The sequence below is a fragment of the Pyxicephalus adspersus genome, chromosome 2, assembly GCF_032062135.1.
Source record: "Pyxicephalus adspersus chromosome 2, UCB_Pads_2.0, whole genome shotgun sequence".
NCBI lineage: Eukaryota > Metazoa > Chordata > Amphibia > Anura > Pyxicephalidae > Pyxicephalus > Pyxicephalus adspersus.
In genome coordinates, this window is record NC_092859.1 from 78250340 (window position 1) to 78263530 (window position 13191).

The 13191-nt window shown below is 41.2% G+C and overlaps 1 protein-coding gene across 5 annotated transcripts in view; it reads left to right on the forward strand.

Moving 5' to 3' along the window:
- Positions 1–224: 224 nt before the first annotated feature.
- The window catches only part of C2H12orf75 (chromosome 2 C12orf75 homolog), a 25298-nt gene continuing 12331 nt past the window's right edge, over positions 225–13191 (forward strand). For 3 of the 5 annotated variants that reach the window (XM_072401178.1, XM_072401173.1, XM_072401174.1), the window contains exon 1: positions 225–354. In XM_072401178.1, coding sequence (XP_072257279.1) covers positions 324–354 — 31 coding nt within the window. In that variant the 5' untranslated portion in view covers positions 225–323. Of the gene's footprint in view, positions 355–5258; positions 5691–13191 lie in introns of those variants that run through there. The other 2 variants (XM_072401175.1, XM_072401177.1) reach the window with 1 other exon arrangement.

A 13191-nucleotide genomic window follows, 5' to 3' on the forward strand; every position in this document is an offset into this window, starting at 1 on the left:
GTTTCTATCTCTTTATTAATCTATGGGTTACCCACCATATGTGCCTGCTCATTAATCCCCTCAGCAATCACTGCCTATTACTTGAAATAATCACAGCACTGCTCTCCCCAATCATTCCGCCCTCAAACTCCCGCTCTTCGAAATCAACCAATAATCTTTTCCCAAGGTGGAGTTTCTGAGTTGTGATTGGCTGGTTAGCCTGTCACTCCTATAGTACGGTGCGGGTTTTCCCGTCACTTGGGTTGCCCGTCCATACATATAGCTCACCCGCTAGCTATGCACAGCACTACACCATTGTCTACATTGGCGGACATACTGCCAGCATGGGGTGCAGCAATTCGTCATCTGCGGGAGGTAAGGCACACTTGTGTGAGAGCAGCTGTACCATGGGGGCATTGTACCCAGCTGTAGTGGCAAGGTGCATGCTGTATGTGAGTATATGGGTCACATTGACAAGAGCAGGGGCTGTACGGCTCATACTGAATATTTCCTTTGCCAGTGCTGTATAGTACATGAATACACCTTACATACACTGCATAGATCATTGTCTATCTCAATATATTCCAGTTAGTCCTTTACCCCTCTGTAAGGTCAGCTTTGCATTGCTTTATGCATCATATAGGCATCACATCAATATGGGCACTTGTGCATCAAATGGATATTATTATGGTAACTGTTGTTTATATAGATCCTACACTTCTATACACTAAGATTACAAAGGGATGCATGTTCTGAAGTCAGCTGAAAAGTAAACTCTGATCTGTGGAGTCTTGCATTGCATTCACTGATCCATTATAATGGCAACACCTCAGACCTTGCAATGGACTGGTGTGTGTGAAATGCATCAATGTGCCTATTCTTGGGTTATTGTCTACTTTGTACATCAGTATCCGTAAACTTTAGTGATCATCATGGACTATATTCATGATTGTTTATGCAAAGAATAGAATGATTGCATTCTCAGGAAAATCTGGAAGGAGTTTCTGCCAAAAAGGAAGCTCTGTTGACTTGAGTGCTAATGGTTGGTGGTGTTGGGAGGCTTTTATATCTGCAGCATCCAGTATCAAAAAATAAAAATATTGGAGACTTATTAGTCGTGTGCAAAGTGATCTTAGGTTTGTGCCCTGTCCAACCATCATGATGATACTGCCTATGATCATTACCTAGGTTTAGAAAAAAAAATCAGTATTGGATAATTTTTTTTTTTTTTTTTTTTTTTTTTTTTTTACTGTTCATCACAATTTACAAACTTTGGACTTGTCCTGAAACAATTGATCATGCTGCTAAAGTAAGGCACAAAAGTAACTTAAGTTGGCTTGTATATGTTTTGGCTGATAAATTATCATATACAGAAATGGTTACCTACACGTGTATGTGAGTAAACAAAGGATGAACTGTCATAGGAGATCACTACTGATGTGTCTACCTCCTGTACAATAATTGGGGGGTGGGGGGCATGGCTGGCTATTAAGTTTCATTGTCTCAGTTTTTATGTTTGATTTACTAAAGCGAAAATATTCAACAACTGCAGCCAGGGTTCCAGGGAACTGTATAGAGTGTTTCCAGATGTTAGGGGTTCATTAAGCACTGAGCAATTTGTACCTCTCAGGTTAGTTTAAGTGACACCAATGATATTTTTGGCTATCTATAATTTTTCCCACTTACCACCATGCTAATGTAAGATGTGTGTGTGTATATAGTGATTATAGCAGGGGTTCCCTAAGATCTGCAAATTTATTTAATGGGTTCTCATGTAAAGGTCAATAAACGCTGTCTTATAGGATAGTGTGCTTGTTTTGTAGGCACTGTACCAGGCTACCGCAAAAATGCATTTTATCATAATTCAGGCTTATCAGGGGGTCTATAAATCTGTGATAGTGGAACAATCTCCTAGCGCAAAGTAGCTCTTTTGTGCTGCAGCAGGAGATTGTCCTAGATTGTAAGCTCTTTGGTGCAGGGTCCTCTCCTTCTGTGTCACTGTATGTATTTGTCTGTTATGTAATGTACAGGACTGTAATATGTTGGAGCTAAATAAATCCTGTTTATAATAATTGGATGACTGTTGGCAGATTAATCACAAGATAAAACTTAGTGGGGGGGGATTGCCCATGAATCCCCCTAATGAGAGATTGTTGAATAATAATTTTATTCCAGTACAAGTCTATGGAAATTAAATCCATTATTAATAGTCTCTTCTACATGGTTAAATTGCCATATTGTATGATCACGGGAGAATAGCTCTGTCACCTACTGAAGTAGCAGTTCACTTTATGGTTGGCTTCACGCCTATGCATTATGTAAGGAGTATTTATTTAGAATGGTGCCATAGAGTAGGCAGCAGTATATTGTGTTGTATTAAAAATGCTGCAGGGACAATTTTTCTGTTGACTTTTTTTGGAAGACCATGCATCATGTTCACATTTTAAGTGGTTTACCTATTTAAAACTTAAATCTATACCATGACAGTGATGTCCATATCAAATCAATCTGAAAAAGAGAAACCATTGCAGGCTTTTTAATCTATTTGCACTCTATTGGGTCAATTTGTAAAGCGGCGAATCTGTCATTCACTGTTTAGAATCTATTAATTCCATTGAAACACATGGACCTTAAATATTCTCTGCCAGGGAATGTTTCAGTGATTTATACCAAGACCCTTATGTGTATTCTGTTAACCATGTTTATTGGCATCTTGTAAAAATGCCAGTACTGTATACCGAGTGTCCTGTCCCTATTTATTATAAATGTTGTTTGCTATTGTATCCAGTATGGCTAAATCATTTTGATTGTAGGTATTTTGCAGCATCACAAATCTATAGCACCATTGCTTAAATGATTGGATAATAACTGGGTTGGTACAGTTTCAATCTACCAAATAAAAAATATATGTGTGCAAACAGCTTCAAGTAAATCCTTTCCTATAGTTTATATTGGGCAATGCCAATGAAGTTACATTCACTCTGTCTCCCTCCTTGTATGCTGTACAAAGCAGAGTTAATCTAGTACAGTTGGATGATCAATAAAAAAAAACTAGGTCCTTTTCTCTTCCGTTCTGACCAGTAAGGGCATTTCAGGGTTCATATCAGGACACCTTTATATATTTTTACTTTTAAAAACCATGGCTGGATAGTCTTCTACAGATTTTGCTATGTTTTCTTTTGTGCAAATAGTTGTTAAATAATATGATGTAAATAGGGGTGGACACAATCTAGGAGGAATCTGGAAATGCACATGAAGCCAGGTATCAAATTTGTGAGTTATTTCTGCTTTCATGTCCTGGAAAGGACATCTATTTGTCATTCAAATGTTGTAAATCGCATCATGTAAGGAAAGTTTCCTTTATTATTCCATGGGGACAGAATTATACCTATATACATTGGTCTAGCTCTAGCAAGAGGCTTTTGTTATGTGTTCAGAGGAGTGAGAACCGCTTTAAGGTTACAAAGCTGTTATCTGCATTTGGTCTTAATAAAGACAGGATATCAAAGCAAATTCCTTCATGTCCAGCACAGGCAGCAATGAAAGGGCAGAGGCTCTTCCCTTTTCCTCTCTACTACAAAATGTAGGTTTAAACTGTGCAAAGCTTGGTTAGGAAGCATTTTTATCTGCTCATTAGTCAATGATGGTTCATGTAGGTTAGTTATTATATAGTAATGCAAGTAAATGCCTCTTTGCTGACTGAAATGTCTTTTTATGCTATACTCTAACTTCTAGAAAAGTTTTCTGTTCAGGCACTGGGCTGCATCATAGGTGAGTAGTTACTCTGCTGTTCTATTTGAACAGGCTACAATACCGAAGCCCCTAAAGCTACAATACGGAATTATTCTGCCAGGTTAAAGGCCATCCAGCAATCCTATGTCTGTTGTCTGTCAGATGTGTGTTAAGTCAAAGTTGTTTCCAGATTAATAGTACACCTAGTTCTAATAATGAAAATGCACAGGACACCATGATGGATTAATGAACCACGTCAAGGGACTGCTTTACAAGTCACATTTCGCCCAAGAGGACCACAATTGTTTTGGTCTTTGTTAAGAATATTTTAACATGTACAAAGCTTTAGTTTCTTGTAGCATTACCAATAACACTCACTGGATACACCAAAATTCAATGATATAATGATAAAGAGTACTGACCACATATTTTTGGCCATATAGTGAGTATTTCCAATTCATCTACCAAATGTAACCTTTATCAGGTGTTAGTCTGGAAACTGCCTACTATTAATGACTACAAGGTTGTCATGCTTTTTATACCATTCTGTTGAGGCGCAAAACTAGTTTTACTAGCTGTAGTAGAATTTATACATATCATTGTCCCCAGGAATTTTTGACAAACCCACTGATATGCACTATGATTAATCTTGCTATTTATTTCAAGGTGTTTGAACTAAGGAAGCTATTGTTCTCAGTTTCCTGTCTGCCAGGTTATTGATGGATTCTGCAGGAATACTGTTGCAGTTTAGAACTGTAGATGGTACAAACAATAGTCTCTACCATGCAGGAAAACAATGGTGTGTACACATGCCATGCTGGTATAGTATGTTGTAATTAGTAGTTGTAAGGAAAACGATTGGTTATGGCTAATTTGCCAACTTATTTGACCCATCAAAACATAAGGGTGGGAATAATGTCATCAGTGCAACAAGATTGCAGCATTATAGATCTTAAAGAAATCCTGTCACCAGACCACTAATTTTAACTAAAGTCTTCTCATATCCTATAAACACTTGTTTTTATCTGCATGTCATTACCTTAATGTAAAACCTCAATAATTACCCACTTTTGTAGACATCCAAAGCCTAGTAACTGCTACTGGGCACAGCTATCATGTATGTAATGTCGGTAGCCCAGCAGAAATAAATCTGCACTTTTTGTCTGTCCTCAGTAGGAAATCTATTCCTTCCTGCCCTGTCCCCTAGGAACACCGATGGCAAAGGTTGCAATTCTTCCCAGCTTGTCTAAACAAAAGTAAAAAAAAGTTTTGGGATTTTAAGTAAAACTTTACTTCTTTAAAAAAAAAAAAAGTGGAGTTTTAATGCCAAAAGGGTATATCCTGCTTTAATATTTGATCCCACAAGACTTGGGGCTTGGTCTCCAGGCCCTCTCATATATACATGGAGTCCCAGAAGTTCTGTGCATGCATAACAGGAACACACAGCTGTTAAATTCTTTAGAGATGGGATGTCCAGAAAGGGAGAAAGGTATGTGCTTCAGTGATTGGAAAACACGATTGTACAGTTTGTGAAGGGAATACCAGATTGTACAGATGGCGGCTATCCTATTTATGCAATTTCAGTAAGTTGTGCATTTATTTTTGCATAGCAGGACCTTTATTAAATGAAATAAACATACTGCAGGTAGAATAGACTTGATCTGTCTATTTTGCCAATAAATGTTAATCTGCCTCTAACATTTGGGTTTTCTCCACATTTGCTGCAGCACATGTACAGTCCTGGCCAATTCTAGAATGGAGCCATGTGTCCGCGAGTGCCCATCCTAGAAGAAGGTGGCAGTGGAGACTTGGACCCCTGATCACAGGAAGAGCTTTACACCTAGAAATTAATGTGCTAATATAAATGTATCTTGTAACCTGCCCTCAATATATTGCCACAGAACTGCACTTGTCTGGTTGTATGAAATGACGCTGTATGTCCCTGAAAAGACAGCTGTCATCAAAGAACTGGTGTAAAGGTATGTATGCTGTAAACCTTCTTGGTTTCATTTAATAAATCCTGCAATGTATCGATAAATGCAACTTGTCTTGTCTACATACAAATATTTTTTTTTTTTTTTTTTCTTCCTGCAACCATTTTCTAATTTAGCTCTAGCCCATTCAGTAGACAGCCAGCAAGTTTTTAGAATAAACTTGGTAGCAAGACATTTTAGTTTCATGTGTAGCCATAGTCTAAGGCTTTGGTCAGGGTCAAGTTAAACTATAACCTTCAGTCTTTAAATTTTCTGTACTGTTGTCAGAAAAGCTGGACTGTCAGCATCTGTTTATCCAAGAGGACAAGCCTAATGTTGGCTGGTTTGACAAAAATGACAAATTTGATCAAAATAGTGAATTGAGGAGTGCGCATGCGCCACCCGTCCATGCTGGTCGATTGCTAGACGACTCGGCGCTCCCCGGATCCCCTTGAGGTTCTCTGCATCGGATCGATTCGGCAGCCACGCTCCCTATGGGTGGATCACGCCTTCTGCACTCCAGGGCTTCCGTGCAGGATGGTGGGGAAGGCCGGTAAAAAGATGAAAGACCGCATTTCTCGGTCTCAGCCAGCACGTCCGGCCCTCAAGATGGCGGCCGTTCGGGAGCCACGTGGAATTGAGGCTCCAGAAGGGATGAGGGGAGCGAGCGGCTCCCCTTCAGGTACAACCTGGGATCCAGGGGACAGGGGAGGGGAGAGATACCTGCCCCAGAGTTCCCCAGAGGCCAGCCATGATATGCAGGATGTCCCCAGCCCTCAGCTCTCTCAGCTACCCTCCTCTCCAGGACACTCGCCTGTGACACACAGTTACTCAGGCATGCAGGGAGAGGATTCTGTGTCACCTGTCCACAATCTGCAACACCTTGATCATGGCTCCAGATTTTCAGTATTAATGCAGGAGCCCCCTGCATGTTCTCGCCCATCTTTGCTACCGAGTTAGCGAAAGTTACGGCGAAAATTACCTCGGAAGTACGGCAGGATTTACAATCCTTGGGTGCTAGAATTGATGTTTGAGAAAAAAGTGGATGAGACGATGACCTGTGTTAATCAGAATTCCAAAAAGATAAAGATCCTACACGATCAGATTGATGCCATGCAGCTTAAGCTGGATGACATGGAAAATAGATCCCGCAGAAATAACTTTAGGATCAGGGGCCTCCCTGAATCGGTTAAGGATATTACAGAGGGGGTGAGACGCTTCCTCCACAATCTTCTGCCTGAGTTACCAGAATCACAATTACTACTTGACAGGGTGCACAGAGCTCTTGTGGCCCCCAAACAAGATGGCCCACCCAGGGATGTAATTGTTAAACCCCACTACTTTACTACTAAGGAAGCACTCTTGAAAGTGACCAGGGGCTTGGATGTGATCGAGATGGAGGGTCATCAGATACAAATTTTCTCGGACATAACACCATTCACCATCCAACGTAGGAGAGCCCTTAAGCCATTATTGTAAGTTTTGATTGACCACAAGATCAAATATAGATGGGCCTTCCCCTTGAAACTGATTTTTCAACTGCAGGGGAAAAGTTTTACCTTTTCATCTTTTGAGGAGGGGGAAAAACTCCTCCGAGATCTGGATTTACTCCACAGAGGAGATGTACAGCCCACTCCTGACAAGGAGGCGTCCACGTCCGTGTATCCGCTGTGGAATAAAACCAAAGCAGCGGGGAAACAGATACAGAAAACACCATGAATATTTGAGTTGGACGCAATGCTGTTTTATTTTCTGACTTCTTGCCTTCACACGTATGCAAGTAGACTTATGGGGATGCTACTTTGGTGCCTGGTTTGGGACAGTGCATGTGTTGATACTTTTTTTTGCCTCCCATTCTTGGTTCTTGTGTAGCCTTATTTGTATCAGCGGAGTCTGATGCTATTGTTCCCCTGAGTTAATCTCTCATTCTATGACTGCCGCTGTGACCCCAAAAGGGGTGCCTTGTGGTGATTGGTTACCTACAGTTCATATTGACATGTTATTACACTTTATTTTACTACTGCATATATGTTTTACTCTTCTAATCGGAATTATTGCTGTGTTAGTATATTTACTTAGGCTCGGCAGCCACTATCTCAAGCATATTGTACCCCTAGATAGAGAGGCTAGGAATTTTGATCTGGTTTGTTGCGGGTACTCTATGCCTCAATGTTTATTTCTGGGGGGGAGTTGGGATCCGGGGGGTTAAACATGCCCTCATATTACAGGGAATCCAGTTTGGGTCCTATTTAATTGATTTGGCCCGGAGGGACTTTCTCTGCCGAGACGGAGCTACTGGGAGCTCCTGGAGGCACAGGGGTTGGGGCTTTCCCCCGGACCCTGGGACTAGGTTTGTCCCAGGGGCCGGGGTGGGGCCTGAACCTTGTTGATGTTTTAATTGTAAATTTCATGTGCTGTGTGTTTATTTTGAGTTTGTCTTGTCTGTCCTTGGTGTTGTCATGTCGTCCCCAATGTGTCTTTCCCGTCCCTAGAGGAAGTACTAATTTGGTTCAGTGTATTCTATTTTTTTTTATGACGACTGATCCATTAGCGGCCCCGGTAATTGCCTCTAAGCCCTTACTAAAGTGGCCAATGACCTCATCAGAGCTAAGTCTCAAGGCAACTTTTCCCTGCTCCTTCTTGATCTTTCCTCTGCTTTTGACACTGTTGATCACATTTGCAATCCCTATTTAATGTACAGCGCTGCGTAATATGTTGGCGCTATATAAATCCTGTTTAATAATAATAATAATAATAATAAGCTGACGTTGTTATCCCATAATGTTCAGGGTCTTAACTCTCCTGTTAAACGATCGAAAGCATTCCACTACTATAACTCTCTAAATGTTGATATTTTAGCCTTACAGGAAACACATTTCTCCAATAATTTGGTTCCCAAATACCTCCATAAAAATTACCTGCTGTTTTATAATGCTACCTCCGACAAAGAAATGTGGAGTCCTCCTGTGTTTTCGGAAGAGATTGAACTTTTCACCTCTAGAGGTCTTTAGGGACCTGGGAGGTAGGTTTTTAGTAGTGATTGGGTATGTTGGGTTGCATGTGATCACTGTAGTATCGTACTATGCGCCCAATGAGGGTCAAGTGGCGTTTTTTTTATGCTCTTTTGGAGGAGATTTGGCCTAAAGTAAGGGGGTCCTTGGTTTTGTTGGGGGACTCCAATTTGGCTTTGGATCATATATTGGATAAATCTAAACTAGGCAGATATAGGTATCCTCCAAAAAAAAAAGCCACAACCTCTCACTTTTGCTGAGAAAGTATGACTTTAGTAGATGGCTGAAGGGAGATGAACCCATCGGTTAGAGACTACACCTATTTCTCGGCTGCCCATGAATGGTACTCCCGTATAGACCATGGCTTCATTCAGTCCCATATGCTCCCCAACTTACTTGGGGCTCGAATTTTGTCGACTCCGTGGTCAGACCATGATCCCCTGGCCCTATACCGGACGGGCTTTAGCAGACCGCAATCCGGGTTTAGGTGGAGATTTAACAAGCGCTTTATTTCTGATAACATGTCAAAGGGAGAAATAGATTCTCTGTTGAACAACTACTTTCAGTTTAATGTAGCGGACGATACATCTCCGGCCATAAACTGGGAGGCTCATAAACCCTACATCAAGGGTGAGTTGATTAAAATGGGAGCGACACGCAAACGGGCCCACAATAAACTGATAGATACCAGCCTCCAGGATTATCATAAATTACAACTGCAACATAAAATGGCTCCACACGTAGTCTTAAAAGCCCACCTAGAGGCGAAACTCACTGAACTTAATTTGTTACTAACTACTAGAGCAGAAAAGTCGTTGCCCTGGTCAGCACACAAATTTTTTGTTTGGAGTGACAAGCCGGGAGGTCTTTTGGTCAATAAGCTTAATCCTAAGCCCAAGACTCATGCTCTTCCTAAAATTAAGACAGGGTTGTAGGCTATCACAAAATCCAGGAAAAGATTCTCGCAGCTTTTGAAGACTTTTACAGTTGTTTATATGGAGCTGATGATTCAGTTAGCACATTGGGAATGGAAAGGTTTCTTGACCAACTTGACCTCTCTAAATTACAGCTTAAACATAAGGCGTTCTTGGACAGACCTTTCACAGTGGAGGAGTTGCAGGGGATCATGGGTCTTCTCAAAGTGGGCAGCTCACCTGGCCCGGATGGTTTCTCCAACCTGTATTACAAGACGTTTAGTCCTGTACTGGCTCCACACATGGTGGCATATTTTAACTATCTACGGGAGGGGAACACCCTGCTGGGGGATGCCAGTAGGGCATTTATTAGTGTGATCCCTAAACCTGGAAAGGATGAATTGGAAGTGGCTAACTATAGACCTATCTCCCTGATCAATTGTGACTTATGACGAAGATTATGTCACTTAGATTGAGCTCCTTTTTGGGAGCTTATGTGCATCCGGACCAGGTGGGCTTAATGCTACATAGGCAGGCACCAGACCAAACGAGGAGGGCTATTGATCTTATATCGGTAGTAAACTCAGGCTGGGACGAGGGCCCGGCACGTCAAGCCATGTTGCTTTCCCTTGACCTCCAAAAAGCATTTGACAGTATATCTTGGAGATATTTGTTTCAGGTGCTCCCTAAAATGGGCTTTGGTGCTTACTTTACTAATCTTTTCTTGGCTCCATACGACTCGCCTGAAGCCAGGATATCACTAGGGGGATTCTTATCGGCTATTCAAATTAAGAGGGGGACCCAGCAGGGTTGTCCCCTCTCCACTTTTGTTTGCCCTAGCGATTGAACCTTTGGCGATAGCATTACGGGCAGACCCTAATGTTCAGGGTATTAAAAGTGGCCAGACGGAACACAAATGTGCACTTTTCGCTCACGATATCCTTATGTTTATCACCTCCTCAATTACGACCTTGCCAAACTTATTGAAAATTCTTGACGAATTTGCATTATGCTCTGGTCTGATGGGTAATAAAACCAAGTCTCAGGCTCTTAATATAAATCCCCCTACTGAGACGCTGTTAGTGCTCCAGGGGAATTTTGACTTTATCTGGCATAAAGACTCCATCCAATATTTGGGTATCCAGCTGACCCCTGCCTACAATAGTCTCTACAGGTGTAATTATGGCCCGCTGCTTAAGAAAGTATATGCGGACATTCAGAGGTGGTCTTTGTCTTCACCATCGTGGCTGGGAAGGATTGCGGCCGTTAAAATGAATCTACTGCCTAGATTGCTCTATTTATTTCATACGCTCCCGATACAGGTGCCTATGAAAGACTGCACTGCTGCAATTTATTTGGGTGGGGAAGAAAGCTAGATTTCATAAAGATACATTGTTAGCCCCTAAACGCATGGGAGTGCTGGGAGCCCCACATCTGAAATATTACTATGTAGCTGCGCAAGTGGCACAGTTCTCATTGAGTTCTTTGCAGGGTGCTAGACCCCAATGGGTTGAGATTGAGAACCAGGATGGTTTTTTGGGATCCATAGATTCCCTCATGTGGCGGAGAAAAAACACTAGAGGTCAAGTAAAGTGCCCGGCCCTATCTCACTCTATCCAGATATGGAACAAATTTAGTCACCACCCGAAGCTTTCCTTTCTTCATAAACCTTTGACCCCTCTATGGCTTAATCCGGACTTTCCGCCGGGACTAAGCCCAGGGAATTTTCATTGGTGGATCTCTAAAGGCTTTAGACGAATTTAAAGACATGATAGATGTACGAGCAGTATTTACATGGGAACACTTATCTACTCAATTTGACATTCCTGCCACAGAATATTTTCATTATAGACAATTGTATTGTATTTCATTATAGACAAAATGTGTTTATTAACCGGATAATCAGAGACGCTCCAAGGCCCATGTGCTCCTCACCTTTTGAAAGCACTTGTTCCTCCATAGCCAACACAAAGGGGCAAATCTCTGTTGTCTACATGGTCCTAATTTCTCAGAATAGAAAACTGAAATGTATGAGGGAATGGGAGGGTGAATTGGGTATCACGTGGGACTTGGAGGAATGGCAGGACATGATCTACGCCCTTTCTAAAATATCTCTCAACTCTGCAGTGGTGGAGGCTAATTACAAAGTGGCTCTTAGATGGTATCTCACACCTGCTAGATTGGCAAAGATGTTCCTTTAGTTTCTCCTTTATGTTTTCGAGGGTGCGGAGACAAGGGTTCCATGATACATATATGGTGGACTTGTCCGGTGGCCAGGACGTTCTGGGATGAAGTATTTAAATTAATCTCGAGAATAGTAAAGCAGGAGATTAGTAGTTCGGTGGAAGCCGCATTGTTTAGCAAACTTGACACAACCTTGCTGAAACCCACTCAGAAACTGATTAGATTGTTACTAGTGACAAGTAGAATTGCTTTAGCTGAAGCATGGAAGTCCCCCACGATTTCCTTAGACCCCATAGTATCCAAGTTGAACTGGATCATGGTGAACAACAGACTCCCTCACACTTTAAAGAATTCCCTAGATAATTTTGAGGATGTCTGGGAACCATTTTTTTACTTTAATGGTTTATAGTTCTTGGTCCCAGGAATTCATTTCGGAACATGGGTTTTCACCAAGTTCCTCCAGTACTTCCTCTACCGTCCCTTTCCCACTCCCCTGTTGCATCTACCCTATATTTTTTTTTTTTTTTTTTTTTTTTTTGGTTACCCTCCCCTTCCACCTTCTGTGTCTCCCCCCATGTCCGTTCTATGTTAAGTGTTATGGTCAAATTGCGGGAAGGAATTTTTTACTTCCCAATTGCAATTTCTTTATGTTTGCGACTTTGCCTGGAATGGAGCCTTCTTTTTATGACTTTTTTTTTTTTTTCTTTTTTGGACTCACATATTGCTCCTGAAAAGGGAGGATAACAGGTTTTGGTTTATCACAAGTACTGCTTGTAAAGCTCTGTTTGTTGGCATTTACACTGACCATACATTGGTTTTCATTGGTTCTTGTTTATGTTTTTTTGTGTTAATTTTATGTTCTGAAAACTTTAATAAAAATATTGAAATACAAAAATAGTGGATTGATCAAGGAATTATTTTTCATTATTTGGTTAATTATATTGAACCATGGTATTGAATATTGAACAATTTGATGGTACATCAGATACTTGTAACTTTTTGCAAAAGAGTTGTATATTGCTCTTTTGGAGTTGGATTTGGTGACTGTGGGAGCCATTTGAGTACAGTGAGCTGTGTCATGTTCAACAAATCAGTTTGAAATAATTTGGTGTTTGTGACATGGCTTATTTTCCTGCTGAAAGTAGTCCTTTGATAGGGGAACATTTCCCTTATAAAGGGATGGGCATCATCAGCAACAATGCTAAGGTAGGCTGTAGCGTTTAAAAATTCTCAATTGGCATGAAGGGGAGCAAAGTGTCCCAAGAAAATCTCCTCACTAACATTGTAGCCTCAGGTGCCTGGTCATGGCTGACAGGTGTGGCACGTGATGCGGTCCACCGGTCATCTTTAAGGCTCGTGTTCTGAAAAGTTCTTTTGTTATAATGAGTTAGACTTAAA